Here is a 20,832-nt window from a genome sequence, read left to right as displayed (position 1 = left end):
TACATCCCTTCTTAATCAACTTTATTGGAGTAAGTTTACAGATAATAAAAAGCACCATTTTAAGCGTACGGATGTATACATCCATGTAACCATCGCCACAATCAAGTTATAGAATATTTCTATCACCCCAAAAAGTTCTTTTGTGCTCCTTTCTCATCCCTTACCTGACCCCCCACCCTATGCAACCAGATGTGCTTTCTGTCACTGTAGATTCAATTGTCTTTTGTAGACTTTTATATAAATAGAATTCTTTGAAACTGACTTCTTTCTCTCCATATAATATTTTTGAGGTTCATCCATGTCGTTAATATATGAGGAATTCATTCCTTTTTATTGCTAAGTAGTATTCCACTGTAGGAATAGACTACAATTAGCATACTCATTCACTTTTTCATGGATGGTTTTATTGTTTCCAGTTGTGAGTAAAGCTGGTATGAGTATTCATGTACAAGTCTGTGTGTGGACAAATTATAACGTTCTAAACGTTAGACAGTCAGAAAAGGCCTCTCTAATTTAAACAGGAATCCTGAGGAATAAGGAAATGACCCAGATGGCTAACCAGATGTAGAACATTTCAGGCAAGGCATACAGCATGTAGAGAGACTTTGTCAAGGACAAACTAGGAGGCCATCATATCTAGAGTGTGTGGCAAAGGGAAGAATGAGGAAAACAGTATCATATGCAGAATTGAGCATAGTCCTTCATTCATAGTGTGTACTCAGGTAAAATTGTCATCTACATGTCATGTGTCATTCTCATACAACATTTAATGTCAAATGAATAAGTTAATATTCTGAGATTTTTGTATGATAAAAATTAAGCATATATATGTATAGATGCCTAGAGCTGTGGCATTAAAATGCTGTGTGTAGCTTAGAAATGAAACTAGTTCCACTATCACTTTCAAATCCTAGACTCACTACTTGATATTCACATATTTCTTGTAATCTTTGTAGTCTGTTTAATCTGGGTTATTGTTTTCATTTATCAGTGATTTTAGTTGATGATTCTGGATAAAGCATTAACTTCTTTGTGTTCTATTTTTCTATAAGATTAATTGGATTTCAATAAACAACTAATGGGCTCAAAAGTATTGAAAAGAACATAATCTGCTGATCATCAATGAATTGTATTAATATCACATACATTACCTAGATCAGAAGGATAAATAAATATAATGAGAGAGTGGATGATGTTTGAGAACTTTAGAATTACTATTGGGAACGGAAGCTTGTCTGAAATAGTTTCTAGAGTAGTTAGTTGGTTTAAACAGATGCATTATTTTGTTGATTTGCATTTCCTGGAGGATTGGGGATTAAAACTGGATGAGACAGCTGTGATGAAACCAAGGGTCAGGCTAAGAGAAAAGAGAGAGGGCCAAGTGGGCAAAAAGGGCAGGTATGATGCGATGACGAAAGTCACTTAAAAGAAACTGACAGTGGGGCTGGCCCCGTGGCCGAGTGGTTAAGTTCGCACACTCTGCAGCAGGCGGCCCAGTGTTTCGTTAGTTCGAATCCTGGGCGCGGACATGGCACTGCTCATCAGACCACGCTGAGGCAGCGTCCCACATGCCACAACTAGAAGAATCCACAACGAAGAATACACAACTATGTACCTGGGGGCTTTGGGGAGAAAAAGGAAAAAATAAAATCTTTAAAAAAAAAAAAAAAAAAAGAAACTGACAGTAAAGCTACTTGAGTCCTAGAGTTAGGAGTTCTCATTTGATTTAAAAAACATTTTGAAGCCACTGCAGTGATTTGAGAAAATGAGTTGGATAATAGTAATGACTTTCATGCAGGTTGATTGTAGTTGCTGGTCTGATGTCAGAAAGAGTTTTATTTCTTAGGCTGATGGTGTAAATCCATTGGTCCTATGATATGTCCTACAAAATGACATGAGTATAAGAAACTGACTTGCTAAAATGGATGAAAATTCTCTTGCGGTGATCATTTCATTTCATCTTCGTATGCAATTGTATATTCCTGACCTTAAGGACTGTGACATTCAGCAAAAATTTTTATCATCTCTCGGCCTCCTTCTAAATGAGGAGAGTGATAGAGTTGCAATATAGAATCATCTTTGCTAAATTCTTTTTTTAAAAAAGAAATGCTTTTTGAAATGGCTCTTTAATAAACTCAGGGCACAGGGCCTGGTGACAAGATTGCTTCTTGAAAAATGTCAGGCCAGAAATGATACTTGGAGAAGGCTTCCTAAATTTCCTTTGAAAAGTCTTTTTGCCGCTTATTATTATTCACCGTGACCTTCAGAAAGCCACTTCACTTTGAATATTTGAATTTTTTTCACACACAGTTGTAATCTTTTTATTTGCCATGTGACTTTCTAGAGATTTATAGAAAGCAAGTAACATAATTCTGGTCCGCCTCTTGAATTACTGTTAACACTGTTACAGGTAGACAGACAGAAGCATTTATAGCTTATAAATGACTTTTTCTCTTTCATAAGTTTTACACTAATATTCTTTTTCTTGGCCATGAAGCAAACTTAAGAATCATCTATGGTCCTAAGAAGCTGCACTGCTTTTTCTGAACCCACCAGAGGCTACAGGGTCTATGCTTTCTTAGTATACTATGTGGGATGGTTTTGTCTGGAAATCGTTTGCTTCTTTTACCCTCAGAAGTATCTACATAGCCAAGGCAGAAGATATGTGTCCAGCTTTGTTCCAGAGTTCAATATTGTACATCTTAGAAGCCTAAGACTCCCGCTGAATGCCAGCCACATATGACTAAAGAATCAGAGGAGATAGCTAGAAATGCAAGAAATGTCCATAATTGTGTGATAGGGCTGCCATAGTTGGTTGCACAGGTTATTAACTGCACAAGGGAGCCAAACAGAGGGGTTGAGTAGAGACTGAAATCCAGCCTTTGATCCATTCACCAAGCCATGTGCCCCAGGGTGGGATGATGTCCACCTTAAAGAAAGAGGTACCTTTCTCTAATCCACGCGGGTCCCCAATGGGCAGCCCAGTTGCAAGGAATTCTGTTGTAATTTCTCCCACAATTGTCAAAGCCACAGGTATCTTAAAAGATACCTATGCAGAGATGGTTTTATTCATTTTAAACTTCACCTATTGCTTCAACCTTAACGTTCACAGAACCTTCCTTAGCAAAGTAGCTCTGTGTTACTAGAGTCAAGTAGAGCTTTTCAATATCTGTGACTATTTCCTTGTTATCTTTACCACCAGCTCTCTGGACAAATTTCAAAGTAAAATCTTAGAATTTTAAGTGAGTGTGAGTGCTAAGCACAAATCTATTTTTCTTTTCATATTCTTTTTACATTCTCCCCTTTTGTGTGACCAAAAATGATTGAAGCTTCACGAATTCAAATGTATAATTATTTCATTTGGGGCCAATAGAAGAAGATTCATATTTGGGGTGAAGTATTGGCATGTGCAGGATATAGGAGCACAGAAATAAGGCAGTGGGGAATGGCCTTATTTGAAGCTTCCCTGATGATCCTCAGGCTATCTTGTGAAGGTACACCCAACAGGCCATCTTTTCTACCAAAGAATAGAGCTTTAAATGTGAAAGGGAAAAGTGGGATTGAGGTACATAGGAGAAACTCTGTCACTGAAATTAGTACACATGTATCATTTTGGACTCTGACATCCATATTCCTAGCACAGACGGCAGCACCAGTTCTCTGTCCCCCCTCAGGAACAGAGGGCTCTAAGTTGCTGTGACCACACTGAGACCATGGTAAACAGGCACTGCTCCAGCTGTGAAAACTGGTTCAAGATCTATAGGATGACCCCAAGGAACAGGAGGCAAAGGGGCCTTATGATTACATCTTTTTTACACTATAATTTTAGTAAAAATGGGTTACCCCATCCTTTTTTCCTATCCAGAGAGATCTTTATATTGGTGTTAGTGTCTACAATGTAAACCAGACCTAAAGATTCAAAAAGAAGCCCTGAAAATTAATCCTGCCCTAGTTCTATGCATAACTTCCTAAGGCCAGGGCACCCAGCAAAGTACAGTTACACGCCAGGCAATCACTTTGCAGAATCCATCTGGATGCATCTTCTGTGAAATAAATAGATCCAGACTTTTTTTTTTTTCCTTAGAATCTCAATTCAAACTCTTTGCACATGTTCACATCTTGCTGGCCTTAGGCATTTCAGAGCAATTAAACTTCTATCACACATCCCAATAATGATTTCAACAGGCTTCATTTCATGGTGTTATACCAGAAGATGCAGTACACCCCCTGAAGTTTCCAGAGTCATCTTTGAAAGGGCCAAAAAGAAGGGTATTGTGATCACTGCTGGATATTACAAATGGGAAGTTGCTCTTTGCCACTCAATGCCATTCTTCCATCTGTGCGTGCCTGGTTAGCTCTAATAAAAAAATGGCCAAGCATGAATATAAAATAAAGTACCTTTGCCATATTAATTATATCTCCACACTCAGGGAAAATCCCTGATAGATGACTGAAGAAGGTCATTTCTCAGCAACAATAGGAGAAAAGGTTATGGACAAGAAGTTAACTTTGCTTCCAAGCCCCACATCTTTCTTTTTTTGCACATGCTATTTTAATGAGTTTTGAAGAAGAGCAGTTTTTATGCAGCTGATTTGCAAAAGGCAAAGAGGATAAAAATGTTCCAATGTTCATTTGTGATATATAGATAAATTCCTGAAATGTTTCTCCCACTGTACTAACTCGTTATTCTGAGGATTATGATTGATTTGAGCACCTTAGTTGAAAGAAACACTGTGTGGCTTATAGAGACCAGTAGTCAATGGGCACATAGAGGATACATGGAGATTCTGAACACTTGGGATGGAGCTCCTGTGACTTTGGGGGAGTTCTTTTAAAGTTCACGAGTCTTAATTTTTTCACCTGTAAAATGTGAATAATACTATCTTGCTATAGAATTGTTGTAGAAATTTCATTAGCTAATATGTAAAAAGCATATGTAAAATATTATTTTTACCTCCCATATAAAAGTTCTTTTAGGCATCTTATTTTGGAAAGCATGCTTGATATATTAAATGCACTTCAACTGTGGAAGCAGTAAGATTAACAAATAGATATCTTGGTGCATTTAGTATTTCCAACATTGCAATTGAGCATGATTTTGTGTCTCAACTCAGTCAAACCCTGATCCTATCCTAACAATGCATGAAACTTAACTCCTTGAGTGATGTGTATTCAAAGAAGGAAATATCTTGATCAACCTGTGCTTGAAGAGGGAGGGATACGCATCCCTAGATTAATCGGGAGAACTTTATCTTCTTAAAATATTGTTAAAAGGAAGCAAAAATGTGTGTGGTAGCCCATATGAAAAGATACTGGCGTGATGTACTGTTTAGTCAACTTTCATTTCTTGTGCTACTGGCATGAGGGAAGGGTATTGGTGAGTCATGCCTACGGAGACCCAGCCCTGTGTTGGAGATGTCAGCTTGATTAACCAGGCTTTATCAGCTGGGGCTCCAGGAGAGCTGCTAGCCCTAATACTCTCAGGAAGAGGTTCTCAAAGTGGGGTCCCTGAACCAACAATATCAGCATCGCCTGGGAACTTGTTAGAAATGCGAATTCTGGGTCTTACCTCAAACTACTCATCTGTGGGACTGAGCAATCAATCTGCACTTTAACAAGTCCTCTGGGAGATTCTGATGTGCATGCAGGTTTGGGAACCACTGACCCAAGTCATCCACTGTATATAATGAATTTACATCTCTCCTGTGCATTTGAATGGTGCTAGTGAAGTACCATCCTGAGAAGAAATGAAAAAATAGTCTCTCAGATCAGTTGTTTTTCATTTTCCTGTAGTTTGGATAAGGGGTCCCATTTGTGAAAGGTGCTCTCAAAAAATCTCAGCCCTTGTTGGTCCCTTAGCCGTTCATTCTCCCAGCCGCATTCATTCTCCTTTCTGTCAGCTGGACCATAACCCTCTGTTTTCAAACTTTGTATCTCACATCTTAGAGTGAAAAAAAGTTTCCATTATCCTACTGCCTTAGTTCTGTCCTTCCGTACTCCACAAAAAATTCCCAACAAGTAGTCTGAATTAGCTGCTTCCATTTCCTTACTCTTCAGCTCCTCTGTAATTCCCTGCCATCTTGTTTCTACTTGCACCTTTGAAGTGAAATTACTCTTAGACTTTCAGCCATCTCCTGCTTGGCGAATCAGAGGCCTCTTGTTTTTCTGTAGGATTTCTTTCTTTGGATCTGGATAGTCCAGATCTTTCCTTGTCTTTTCTGATGCAAAGATATAGCCCTTGTTCTTCTTTGACACTTTACTGCTTCCTTTCTCTCTCTTCCTGTCACCTTGGCCATTCCCTAAAGTCTGTTGCTTAGAGAGCTCTGGAGGGAAGGGACTCTCTCTTTCTTTCCTTCTTCCTTTCCCTCTCTCGCTCTCTTCCTCCCTCCCTCTCACATCCTCTTAATTCCACTGCTTTTCTTTCACATCCCTGCCTGCCTTTCAATTACAAGTTTCACTTCCTTATTAATAATTTTCATTTCTACCTCTTCAACATTGACTTCATCCATTACCAATTTAGAATCTCTGCACAAGGCTCTCCCTATGTCATTTAAAACTCAAAACTTCCAAAACAGAATCTATCAATCATCTTTTACAAAAGAACTTCTCCCTGAAACATGCCTCCGTCGTCACGGGTACCCTTCTCTAGATCACCTTGTTCTCTTTGACTCTTCTCCCTGCTCAGTCTCCCACATCATGTGAGTTGCGAAACTTCATGGCTCCTTTCTTATCTAATCTCTTATATCATAACCTCCCATGCCTGCACCATTGAAATAACTAGTTCCCTGCTTCGATCTTTCTACCCTTTTGTATCCCATTTACCAATGCCAGATCAATCTTTCTAGAATATCAGTTAAATTATGTCATTTCCTTGATCGTTGGCTACTCATTGCTCTGAATTAAATCCATCCACATGATTCCAGGCTCACACAGCTTTCTTGAGGAAGCTACCATCCCAAATATCCTGGTCTCGTTACTTTCCCCCAGTTGTACCCCCATGAATCCAAATCTTAGTCAAGGATGTAAGATCCATCTCAAATCTTATTTCTTCTAAGAGAATATACAGTCCTCACTAATGACCTATTTTGCTGAGATTTTACAGAAATTTCTCTCTTACTGACCCTTAAGCTTAAAAATTATTTGTTTTATGTAAATGAAAGGGAATGTTCATGAGAAGCTTTACATAGTACTTGAAACTTGAAAGGATAAGTGTGTCACCTTTCTTCCCAATGAGATGATGGCATTCCCAGTTGCAAGGAATAATTTCTTCTATGTTACCACTCTTCTTTGTGCTTTGCAGTTCTCATATCAACAGTGGATGTTGGCTCCATATCAGGTGAGCCATGGATGTATGGATGGATGGAATAACCATATCTTTGCAGCCACTGCTAACCATTGAGTGTGAAAATGCACTCACTTAAAATGAGTATCAACTGGATTTTCTATTCCTTTTTCTCATGAGAATTTAAGGGAAAAGCTAAACTAAAGGAAAATTAAATGAAGAGTTATCTAAAAATAATATGTGAATAATTCACAAGTAAGAATTTTGTCTGCAGTCTCGTCAAGGTCCCAGTCTGGTAATTGTTTGCTCAAGTTATACACCAAGAAGGTCTAGGCTGGGGAGCGGGCATATGGTCAATCTAATCTTCAATTAGCTTTTACCCAAAGGCCCTCATAGTACCTTTTTTTATCTTGTTCTCATCTCTGTCCAGACAATCTTAGTTTCCTAAAAACAAGCACAGTTGTGATCTGCATATGCCCCGGGATACATGGCTGTGTCTCGCCAGCTGGTCAAATAAATTTCCTACCTCCATTCAAGAAATCCTAGTCAATTATCTTAAGCAAATTTCTTGCTTATTATAACCATATTAGAAGAAAATAAAAGGAATGGCCAGAGAAAAGAAGAAGATAATTTGACGTTTTTTTCTTTCCTTAAAATTGAAAGAGGCCCTTGAGAGAAGGCAGGCATATTTTCTTATCTTAACTCTGCAAATTTTAAAAAATTAGTATAAGTATGTACTTATACATGTGTCTCTATAATGTAATAAATTGCGTGTGTACACACTCATGGCTAATGGAATACATTGTACGTGGAGGAGAAGAACTCAGCAGTGTTTTCCTAAACTCTTACTTGGTCTCCGTCTTACTTGGTCTCCGTGTTAATGAGCCTATCTGACTACCTACAGCTGCTGACCAATCCCATCCCAAGGGCAGCTTTGAAGTGCAGACCCTGCAAACAGCCACATATCAGTGTCTGGAAACTTTCCACATGCAAGTCCTCAGTAGAGCTGGTGATGGCTGGCATGTTTGGATCTGGCTGGAGTTGTTACTGGAACCTGAGATTTTAGGAAAAGCAAGGGGAAAATAAAAACAAACCATGCAGAACAAGGCAGGTGCTGGCTGCTCTGTTTTCCTGCCCCAGGGGAGTCTGCGTTTTGCATTGTGAAGCAGAAGAAAGCACTACAACTACAGTTCTGATTCTCTGTAGGAAACCTACGTGCCTTTCACCCTGGAATCTAAATGGTACATAATGGAGAGATAGATGTCAGAGAAAGGGAAGAAATGGGTAATTCTGGAAGCATCCTGGCTTTCAAATGTCCCCAGTATTCAGGTGTAGCGCTTCTGACAGGAGACTGAAGAGTGTTACTTTCCACTTTTTCATCCTTATGAATCTTACATTTCCTGTTTTCATATTCAGCTGTTTATTTTTACTTTAAAATGGCAGTACTTCAAGAGATTACACTGAGCCTGTGGAATGAGGTGACCTAGGGAAAGTGTCGTGGGCCCTCTTGGGTTCCGCCGCCTCCTCCTGTTGCACACATTTGGCCTGGTTTGATTAATAGGTGCAGGAGGTGCAGGGTGCCTGGTGGGAGCAGTTATTTCAGAGCAGGTGGTTCAGCACATTGAGGATCAAAGGACCCAAAGGTGCGAGGACTCCAGCAGCTGCAAGAGCTCTTTGATCTGGGGATCAGAGTTTCTAGTCACCCCACAGAGCAAGTAGCCCCCCTCAAAATAGAAATTTGCATAGCTACCTTTTATTCTGGTGGTTTACTCATGGGTAGATGAGAATAGCAACAGCCTGTTTGATGGCAGAGGACACCCAACAATCGTGGTTGACTTTCAGTTCTCCCACTGTCTGCTCTCAACGCCTTATTCTCTGCCATGTTTACCACTAATGCCCATCCCCTGCTGACCACTCAACCCCAGTGCTGCCCACTCCAGGGCTAGTGGTTTCCTTGCTGCCCCAGTGAACCACATGCAGACCTGGTGAGTATTTAACCAAGAGGCTCCATCCTGGCCCCTGGAATGTCCTCCCCACATCTCCACCCCACTGAATCCTACCCGGGCACCAAAGCACAATTCAAGTCTCTCTTTCCCCTCTTGGGTCATCTTACCTGACTCTAAATTTCTGCTAACATTTATGGAGTACTTTCTATACCCCGGGCTCTGTTAGGGTCCTTCATACCCGTTGTCTTTTTTAATGATTTCTTACTCTTTTGGAGTCTTTTTATAAACACTTACAGTGATGACATGGTTAGTGCTCTTAATTGTTTCTCAGTGAAATCATAAAGTTATTCTTGTCTCACTCTCTGCCTGACTGAGAACACGGATCATTTTCTGTTTCTTTTGGACCCTCACTGTGTTGAATACATAGTAGGTGCCCCACATGCCACCAGTGATATAGTAATTAATAGGATAATTTATTAGGTTATATTGATGAAGTGTATTGAAATTGACACTTTCTAATAATAAAATAATTGAACCTAATTTATCAATCTTGTTTCACATTTTGATGATTATGTGCATCTTAACAAATACAAATATAAGTTCAGGATGCCTGTATACCCTCCAGTTACTAGATCATTGATATCAAAAGATGTGAGAGCTCTGTGCCACTCCATAATAGCATCACATGACTATCTCAGTTCCTCATAGGGTAGCCACTCTCTGGGTTGGCCCATGAATGAGGGGTTTTCTAGGACACAGAACTTTCAGTGCTAAAACCAGGACAGCTCTGGACAAACCTGGACATTTAGTCACACTAGTTATAAGAAGTGATTTCCTCAATGGAAGAAATTGTCTGTACTTTCATATTAAATACTCAGTAATGGAAAGCTGTCATTTAGTTGCATTTTTTTCAGTGACAGGCAAATTTTAAATTTCTCGTAGGCTACTTCTAGAGAGAGTTTTTGTTGTTTATTCATCCTGTTTTATGCTGGATGCTGCGTAAGTGTCTGTACATCTGGCAGCTGGTGGCAGAAAAGCCTTCCTTCAGGAAGCTCAAAGACTTAAAACAAACAAACAAACCCCCTTTTTAACCAACCAAGTCCTTTATTATATATACAGTGCTTTACTAATAGTCATTTTAGAGTCATCATAAAATATCCATTCAGTCTAATATAAAAAAAATAATGAAATTTAAAATAGCTGACTCCAGTAAGGATAGTCCACTAAAGGAGATAAAAGTAGACCAAATGTCCCTGGTTATAGCTTTCTGTGCTCAGAGACTTCTAAATTTTTTCTTCCTGCTGAGCTTTCCTTTAGAATTGAGTGTTTTAGGCCTCCTCACCAGAACAGTTGTTTAAATTAACTGTATCTGCTCTCAAACTATGCACTCATTCCCTTATGTGCTTAATGACTAGCTTCTTTTAGTACTTCTTGTCTCATCAGAAAATCAAAATATACCTGCTGGAGAACATTATCTATTTTCTTGCCTTCTCTTGTCCATCTTACTGGCCCAAGCAGGGAGGCCTTTGGATAACTTGGAATAAAGGCTAGCTATATTCTGACATAAGATGAGTCCACTTTTTTGAGTTTATCTGTGTAAACAGTCATGCAGGCTAATGGAACAAATATAATGTTATGCAGGTTTTTCAGATTCCCTCTATTAAGCTTGTCCAACATCATTCTACCCAGAAATAGATTTACTTTCTGAAATACACCTCATACTTTACTTCAAGATCTTTAATTACTCTGTATACATGCCCTGTTCCAGTGTCTTTCTAAATATTGATTTTTGAGTCTTAACTAATGTTAAAACTATGAATTGAATGTCTGCTGCCCACGCTCCTAGGAGTAAAAAATTCTGTTTGAACTGGTTAGATTCCTGTTCAACACCAACATCCTAGTACTCTAACTTCATAGTGTTTTGCGTTTTATACAGCGCTTACACAGAGAGGGTTCCACTTGGTCGTCATAAAGTTATTTTCAGGCTCCCTTTTTGCTCTGAGCTTGACATGAGCAAAGTGCATAAGTAAAACTGCTTTCATTTTGGAATGACCATATCAGAACTCGTTGTTTGCATGGCATATTTGTTATAATCATAAATTTTTAAAATGTGAATATTGGCTCTATACTTGAATAAATTTTGAGTGTTAACGATACCTTTATAGGAGTCAGTAATAAAAAGAACAGCCCTCCTAACTCCCCTTACAATTCTCTTGTGGACACTTTATGCCACTTGGTGAATTAAATAAAATTTCTCCTACCCATTGCATTCATTCACTTCACAAGTATTTCTGGAAGCTCTCCTCTAAGCCAGGTGCTCTGCAGCCACTGGAGAGAAATCCTGCTCCCTGCAGCCCATCATGGTTACAGTGTGAGAGGCAAGACAGACTTGACTCACATGGTCCCCAAAAGAAAGATCAGTGTTTCTGAATTTATAGGTAATTTTAGAGTGTGGAAACTATATAAAAAATTAATATATGTCAATTATAAATTGTCACAAAAGAAATTATTAATGCTTCCAAACTATTTAATGGCTGTTTCCCCTGCTGACACCATGTTTTCAAGGAATTCATCTGCCCCAAACATTCATTCTGTAATTATTTTCTCATAGGTATTTACCAAAAGCCAAACAAATAACTTCCAATCAGAACACATGGAGTAGATATATTGCCAGCACCCTCCACCCAAAAAAAGAAAGAAATTCATTTCATCATTTTCTTAGGCTGTGTATCATGATTGTGGATAGATACACAATTTCCAGTATTTTAAAATACTGAAAATCTCCGTTACTGACACAGTGCCCTTCAGTGATGTAATATAATTCCTCCATATGCCATTAATGTAAATGGTTTTTGTTGACCTGCCAATCTAGCTTAACTGGAGCTGGTCAGCCTCTTTTCTGAACATCTACTGTGAGTGTTGCATGAATGGACATTGTCTCTGGAGGGTAGGAATTGAATCGGAAAAGGAAACAAATTTATGACCTTCATAAAGACGCAAGGTGCTTTTCTACTTAGCTCAAGTGGTTGTTTAACAGGCATGAAGTGTTTGTTGTATTTGATGACTCTGCATGTTAATTTATGTCCGAATGGCTGTTCAGTTGACAGTTATGGGGGTGGGGTGGGGAGAGCAGCAGCTAATGCAGCTGAACCAGAGGCCAGGCAGCCCCCATCTTGCAGACTATTGAAAGCCCTTGCCCTCCGCAGGCCCCTCCCCACCCTCTTACCCACCCCCACATACCAATCAAATCTTTCATCTTATTTCCCTAAACTGAGACAAAATGATCAGTTGTGCTGGTTTAAAACCACTTGATACCAGCATGGAGATATTTGGGTTTTGGGCAGAGTTAGAGAGCCTGGCATACCATCTTCGGCAATAATTTCACTTCCTCCAGGGAAAGAAAATACCTTAGAATGTTCACGGTGAAATGATATAGGCTATGGTTAAGTGGTAAGTGAGAACATAGAATTTACAAGAACTTTAATAAAAGATCTCCACAATTTGGTTTCCTTAAGGCCAAACTTGATATTTCTCCTGTTTCATGTGGACAACTCTGTGTCTTTTAATAAAAGAGGCAAAATTACCTCACATATTATTATGTAACTGAAACCAAACATACAGAATTGTTAATAGCAGTTACCAATTTGTGATGAAGTTATTGATGGCTTTTATTTTCTTTATTCTTTTCTGGATATATTTACAAGTTTTGACAATGAACATGCATTACTTTGGAATAAAAAGAAAAAAATCATTTATAATAAAAGTTACAAACATACACATATAAAAATTCTACATACATCCTTGGCATGCTTGAGTAGGTTTATTCAGTTTTATTCAGTGTGTTCTGTCTGGCTGAGCAGCTGATGTTATAATGATGAGCCCTTACATATGTATAGTTTTTTACACAGACTTTCTCACATGGAACATATAATAATACTTAATCAACTTAGTAATGGTGATGGGATAAACAATAATATCCCCAAATAAGGCAATTGTGGGTTAGATATTTTACCTTGTTTGCCAAGAATTACGTGATTAGTTAATAGCAGAAATAGAGCAGTATTTCTGAATCCTAACACGATTTTCCTTTTTTATGTGCTGTAATTTCTTTTTCCTCCCATATGTATAAAGTTCTGCTAAATCCTATGGAACAGGTAAAGAAATATAAGTCCTAGTTCCTACCATCAAGAAGTTTATAATACAGTTAGGGTAAAAAGACATGCTGACAGAGTTAATTAGCAATTCAATTGATGGCACAGATAAGAAGTGCAGTGAGTAATACAGTGCTTGTCACATGGAAGGCACTCAAGAAATGCTGAATGGATGGATGGGTGGCTGGGTGGATAGATGGATGGGTAGATGGATGAATGGATGAGCAGAAGGGCAGATAGATTGACAAATTAATTAAAGTTATAGAACTAGAAAAGAGAAAAGTTCACCGGTCACAGACAGTTGAATTTCAGTAGATGTCTGTTGACTTTTATTGGTCAGAGAATATTTCAAGAAAGAGATGATCGACTAACTAGGTCTTCAGGAACTTTTAAGAGTAGAATTTGATTCTCTAGAGAGGAAGAGTTGAGGGAATTCCAGGCCAAGGGCTCAGTCTGAGCAAAGGCACTGAGACAGAAAGAGCAAGATGTGACTGGGAGCTGTAAAGGAGAGACCTTACTAAAGCAAACGGTTTGGTGAGGAGGTTGTTATGAAAGTAGAATAGGATTGTATCCTAGAACATCTTGAATTTCATGCTGAAGTATTTAAATAATCCATAAGTATGGGCAGCTATTGCCATTTTTGCAAAAAGCGATTAATGTTAGAAGGAAGAATGTTTTAAGCAACAAATCTGGTAGAAGTATGACTGTTTATAAATATATGAGACAGTTTAATACAAACTGGAGCTTGTAAGTATTCAACAGGGATTTTGAAGTATTCTTAGAAAGAACTGCACATGTAGATCTTGCTGCATCATTAAAATATTCCCATATGTAATTGAAGTTTCTGAGACAGTTATGTCAAATTCAGCTTTAGATCAATAGGTATTCTCATTGAGAACTAAAAAGATTACAACATTCGAGGATAAGAAGCTGGCATAAAAGTCTGGAGGCCTCCAAATATTTCATGCATAAAGTTTAATAAATTTTTCATATGCTAGAGGAAAGATAATAATTTGTCTTCTGAGATATTCAATCTAAATACTAGATATGTCAGAAAATTGATATTTCTTGCATTAAGTTCTTATTTCACTAGGAGAAGTTGTATACATTGTCGCTTCTCTTTAAACATATTAATTATTTTCTCTTACAAAATTGATGATGTCATCACTTGAATGCAAGTAGTTAACAGTAAGGCCTTGGAGCAAAGTATGTGGGTTACAGTCCAACTCAACCACTGAATTGCTAGTCAGTCTTAGCCAAGTTTCTCTCTGTACCTCTGTTTTTTCATCCATGAATGATGATGATAATAGCACTAACATCTTAAGACTGTTGGGAGGATTAAATGTAAAAATATGGACTAGTGCCTGCCATGTAGTAATTCATAAGTGGTAGTCATAAGTGGTAGTAATAATACATAATCAATGAATAATATATATCCATCTTATTTTCTTGTTATGATTGTGTACTTGTTTGATTTGTTTTTTAAATCATTGCTAGAAAGAAAGCTAGTATCCCATTGGGATGTGTCAGCGTTCTCTACGGAGTGAAATTATAACTCAACGTATATAGCATAAGGTACTGCTAGCCACAGTGAAGCTGACCGGCCTCTTGCTTTCCGTAGTGAGCCATCTCTATGGATTTGGACTGATGGATGCAGAAGCCATGGTGATGGAGGCGGAGAAGTGGACCACTGTTCCCCAGCAGCACGTGTGTGTGGAGAGCACAGACCGACAAATCAAGTAATGTTTGCTCCAAGCAGACAGTGTGACAATGCCCTGAAAGAGAGCAGGCCAGCGCAAGTGCTCGAGACAGACCTTTGTTACACATGGAAGCTAAAAACTGGTGTAGTGTTTTCCTACTATAATTATAAAATTCTGATAGCATGTCTAGGATTTTAAGCTATTAAATCCACACTAGTATAAGCCAAAGATTTTTAAAAGAAAAACATCTCTTAAAGGGGGATTTGAGGGGACCCTTACAGATGGGCATTCTTAAGGTTTCTACTCTCTCAGTATTTCTAGAGCATGGTACATATTCTCCATAAGTCAGTGTACTCCAAAGAAACCAAACCTTCTGTTGTGGAAACTTACCTATATACCGTGGAGTTCTCCAAAGAGTGATACAAAATGCACAGCAAATGAGATTGCAGTTGGCTCAGAGATTCCGGGGCCTATTCCTCTGTTTCAGTGCACAAACTTGGAGGCTGTGCTGACAGGGTTTACCAAGCAATAATGTGAAGTCTCTCCTAGGTGCTGAATCCAAAGAATAGGCTCCATCTTCGTGACTTTATTAGTGTTTTGTTTTTGGCTTTCTTTTTATAGAGTTAGCTCGCAGAAAAATACTTATGAACTTTGGTTTGTGAAGAAACTCGAGCCGTTCTAATTCTTGAGGAAATTTGTTAGGAAGCAGAAATAAATGGACTAAAGTTTTAGGGTTCTTTCCATTCTACCCTTTTGTGGCAAAGAAGGAGAGAAAAAAAATAAAGAAGTGAAAAATTAACTAGTGTTTGTTGAGCCCTTATTACGTGGCAAGCTAAGTGTGAGAAACTTCATGTTTGTTTTCTTAGTAAAACCTTGTAACAACTTGGGTGTTATTCCCATTTGACAAATAAGGAGATAGGTCAGAGGGAATATTTGATTATTCATTCACAAATTTCTTACCAATCCAGTAACTGAATTTCTTGCACTCACTGGATATCCAGCACTGAGCCTTATATTAAACATAGAAAGGGGCATGAGAAATGCTTCCTGCCTATGTGAACTTACGGTGTAGTGAGAGTTAAGCCAAAAAATAATGTTAATTAGATAATTACAAATTATAATAAGTGAATGTTGGAAGTAAAAAAGGTAGAAAATAGGAGGTGAGGGGCATCTTGTTCCTCAATGATGGTCTCAGAGAGTGAAAGTTAAGCTTTGACCATGAAGGGAGAGAGAGTCAGCCATATGAACAGCAGCAAAAAAGTCCTTCAGGCAGAGTAGTGTATGCAGAGTCTCTGACGTGGGAAACTTGAGTTATTCCATAACTTGAACTGATGCCAGAGTGGCTGGAGTCTGGTGTTCAAGGGGGACAGTGACACAGGAGGAAGCTAGTGAAGAAGACAGGAATCTGTAGGCAAGAGGGAGGTGTGTGCCCATGGCTTATAGAGCAAGGAAATGGTAGACCAGGGATTTGAACGAAGGTTGTGCTAATCCCAGGCCTCTAGGGGACCACAGTACCCTATATCAGTGGTTCCCAAAGTGTATTCCATAGATCAACAACCTGACTGTCACCTGGGAACTTGTTAGCAATGCACATTCCTGGGATCCACCCCCAGCCTCACTGAATCAGACACTCTGGGCCTGGCCAGGGCCCAGCAATCTGCATTTTAACAAGGTGCTACCCTCAAGTTTGATATCCACTACCTGCATGAAGATAAAAAAACCTTAATTCCCCCCTTCCTCTCACTTGCATCTTTCCTACTGTATAGCCAGTGTTAATTCTTTAGGTGACCCAGTCATTTGGGTGATAGTGCTGTGTTGTTTAGTATCCAGCGACCAGCTGCTTGCTTTAGATCATATAATCATTTCAGGCCTGCAGGGTCACTCAGGGACCTTTGCCACGTACTTTGCTCAAACTTGTCCTCTCTCTGTTGCAGGACAATTCGCCCCAACAGTGCGGTGCGCTCCATCTACAAAGCTTCGGGCTGCTCTGATAATCCCAACCACCATGTCAACTACCTAGAACATGTAGTCGTGCGCATAACCATCACCCACCCCAGGAGGGGAGACCTGGCCATCTACCTGACCTCTCCCTCAGGAACCAGGTCCCAGCTTTTGGCCAACAGGTACAGTGATGGCCTCTGCCTACCAGAGTGCAGGGGTCACACCCACACTCAGCTATTCTATAGGGAAGAAAGGGTCAGCTGCTCCTTACTTACTAACCTCAGAACTAACCAAGGGGACACTTAGATGTCATGATGGGACAGGCATAGCTCTTACTGTTCATACGTAAGTAGAAAGTATGGAGCTGCCTAGAATCTGTAGGCATGGAACAGTATAACATTTAATAGTTGGCTAATATTGAAAAGATGCTGCAGAAAAATTGAAGGCCACCTGTTGTTGTTTATCCTCAAGAGGAAATGCAGAGCACTAACTCCTAAGGCCTCTGAAATTCTCTCCCCTCCCCTTAAGTGTCTGCTGGCATTTGTCACAGGTTAACTGAATTCTCTTGCCAAGCCCTTCCAAAGTTAAAGGAAATTTTTTGTTTTAAAACAGGTTTTGGCAGGTTTTTTCTGCAAAGAAAAAGTTAGTAAATGTTTTGAGGTTTGCAGGCCATGTCTCTGTTACAGCTTTTCAACTCTGCCATTAGAGGGCAGGAGCCATGGCGGACAGTATAAATGAATGGGCATGGCTGTGTTTCAATAAAACTTATAGAGAAACAGGCAGTGGGCCAGATTTGGCTTGAGGACTGTAGTATGCTGACTTCTGTTTTCAAGATTGGCTCTCTAGTCTCTATTGCCCAAGAGGGCACTCAGTTTCTCTTCTTAACCTCTCCCCTTCTCCCTGCTCCCTCCAAACACTTCTCCAGCAGGCAGTTGTATTGCCAAGATCCTGTTGAAAGGCCAGAATCTTCTAGCACAAGTTTTCTTTTGCTCCATTGGGTCCATTTGCCATTTGCTTTTAAAATCCCCAAACTTCATCTGCTGTAGAACAATGAAAAAATAGCAATAGCATTTCTAGGTGACAGTGACTAGGAGTACAGAATCCAAAATCTTCAAGTGCCTTTTATTTCTGTGCCTTGAAAACTTGTATTCCTCTTTAAAACCTAACATCTTCCATTAGGGAATGGGGAAGCCTGGGCTTAGTACTTTATGAAGCACAGCTTTGCCAGAATAAGTGTATGCAGGTGCAAAGAACGGAAGGATGCTTTGGCATCAGATCTCTGGACATGCCCTCCTCGTGCCCTCCTCCCTCTGCAGACAGAGGTCTCAGCTGCCGCCTGCCAGGTAATTGCCATTACCTGCCCAATGCTTCTTTCCAGCAAGCAAGGCCTTCAGATGCACAATTACCAATTACGAGATTAGTGGAGGTCACACCAGCTGTTGTTACCGAAGCCAGGGAAGGCCTTTTTCTCTGCTGTTCTTTTTTTCTTTTCTTTACCATGTGATATTGTGATTTATAATAAGAAATATATATTTGGTCTAAGTCTCTGTTTGCAGCACATAGCTCCTAAAACCCTTGGAGTTTCCTAAGTGATGAGAGCAACAAAGGTATCTTTTGTTATGTTAAAGAGGTGACTTTTGGAAAGCACCTAAAGACTGGGGCTGCTTGTCAATGAAGCCAACTGTGTGATTAGAGGGTTGGAACTTTCAGTTCCACTCTCCTGCCGCCTACCCTCAACTTCCAACCTCAGAGGAAGGGAGAGGGGCTGGAGATTGATTTCAGTCACCAATGGCCTGTGATGTAATCAATCGTGCCTATGTAATGAAACCTCTATAAAAAACCAAAAGGACAGGGTTTGGAGAGGATCTGAGTTGGTGAACACACGGAGATCTGGGGAGAGTGGTGGCCTGGAGGGAGGGAAGCTCTGCCTTCTTTCCCCACACCTTGCCTTAGGCATCGCTTCCATCTGGCTGTTCCTGAGTTATATCCCTGTATAATAAGTGGGTAATTTAGTAAGCAAAATGTTTCTCTGAGTTCTGTGAGTCCCTCTAGCAAATTAATGAAACCCGAGGAGAGGGGGTTGTCGGCTGGTCAGAAGCAGACTGGACTTGAGTCCGGCCTCTGAACTGGGGGGAGGTGGCATTCTTGTGGGACTGAGCCCTTAACCTGTGGGGTCTGATGCTATCTCCAGGTAGATAGTGTCGGAATTGAATTAAATTGTAGGACACACAGCTGGTGTCAGAGAATTGCTTGTTGGTGTGGGGAAACATGCACAACACTTCGGAATTTGTGACCAGAACTTTTAACCATTATCCACTGGCGTTGAACTTGAAAGAAGAACCTGGTGAAACACCGTGCACTGCAAAAGTTTGCTTCACATGCCTGCAGCTCTTCTCCCTCAAGCCCCCTCCGTTGTTGAAAAACAGCCCCTTCCGCAGTTGCGATTTGCTTGGAAAACTCAATCTCTTCAGCCTGTCTGGGCTCTTCCTGCCTATTTCGGTATTTCTTGTTGGCTTCCCCCGAAATGACTTCAGTGAGGAAACTTGTGAGCAGAGGAGCCGTGGATTCCATCACAGACATTTGGTGGATTACAGTGTCACTGGCTCCAGTCTCGCATGCATTCTTCAACAGTGGACATCTGCTTTGCAAAGTGCTGAACCCAAGAGCGATGCATGACTTGTGCCAGAGAAAAGAACAAGCATTCCAGATGCTCGGTAACTGGCAGTCGCGAAGTTTATCTCGATCTCTTCATCAAGACTCCCTGGGAATAAGGTTTGCACCTGATCTGCATCTTCTTGGTCTGGAGCACCTTCCTAAAGTACTGCTCTTTTGTATATTTTCCATCTCAGTGCTGAAAATAAGAAGCCACCAAGAAGAGGTAGACAGATTGAAGTAGGGGAAGTGGACTGGAGGCACCGAGAGATGTGAAGGATGTTAGAAATTCATGAGCTCCCCGAAAACATTGCTCTGAGTGGCTGACCCTTTAAATGTAAAACAGCTGCACTGGGTCCTAAAGCCACATATGGCCACCTTCCAGGGCCTGGCTCCCCTGTCCTTGTTGTGCTTGATACTAGTAGCATCCCTCCTACTGAGGCAGCTGAGGAAAGACAGTTTCTTTTGGCATTTTTTCCTTCTGGCGTATTCTGATGCTTTAATTTTACGAGAGGAAATCTCTACTCAAAACCTCTCAGTCTCTGACCTGGTGGCAAGGAATCCTCATGCCCTCTCACCTTGGCCCTATGTCAGAGAACATTCCCAGGGTTGGGAGCTGAGGGCAAGAAGCCCAGAGAAGAGGTGAGGGGGGGTGACAGGACGGCCCTCTCTGCTCCCGGTGTCCTTCATGTTGGCCTGCAAGGCGATGATACTTTAACTCAAGGAAAAGGTGACTAGATTGGGTTTTAGAAGGAATTCGTATGTCAGAGATTATTAATGAGAGCAATAAATAGTTTCCCTGTTGGACACTTATCTTTCTTTCAAAGAAGTCAGGATTTCTAAGGAGGACCACGAAAAGCAAAGAACACTGTGCAGTTAAAACAGGAATTCTGAAATGTTTAAAACCCAGTTTCCCTAGTGGGGGCCATTTAAGATGAAGAGGCAGAGCTGCAGTGACAGAACCCTCCCCATGTGATCTCTCTTATTCCTCCTTGAGGTGTGACTCCTTTCACTGTGGCCTGTGCACTGGCTCTGTGAGAAGGAAGGATGCTGAGATCCAGCTCCGACTCGAATCCAGATCCGAGGCTCACTCCCTCACTCAGTGTCATCTCCCCTTTATGATGCAAAAACTAGAGACAGGGTCAATGAGGATAAACCCG

At 40.2% G+C, this 20,832-nt stretch overlaps 1 protein-coding gene across 6 annotated transcripts in view; it reads left to right on the top strand.

Moving 5' to 3' along the window:
• PCSK5 (proprotein convertase subtilisin/kexin type 5) overlaps positions 1-20,832 on the top strand; it is a 444,775-nt gene that overhangs the window by 232,100 nt on the left and 191,843 nt on the right. For all 6 annotated transcript variants that reach the window (XR_011497225.1, XM_070495324.1, XM_044767585.2 and 3 more), the window contains 2 exons: positions 15,001-15,118; positions 17,014-17,202. Coding sequence is in view for 5 of the 6 variants with exons in the window: in XM_070495324.1 (XP_070351425.1) it covers positions 15,001-15,118; positions 17,014-17,202 (307 nt within the window). In the remaining variant the exon portion in view is untranslated. The remainder of the gene's footprint in view (positions 1-15,000; positions 15,119-17,013; positions 17,203-20,832) is intronic.

Source organism: Equus asinus, chromosome 23 (assembly GCF_041296235.1).
Source record: "Equus asinus isolate D_3611 breed Donkey chromosome 23, EquAss-T2T_v2, whole genome shotgun sequence".
Lineage (NCBI taxonomy): Eukaryota > Metazoa > Chordata > Mammalia > Perissodactyla > Equidae > Equus > Equus asinus.
The sequence above is the reverse complement of the archived record's forward strand: the minus strand, read 5'-3'. Positions and strand labels throughout refer to the sequence as shown.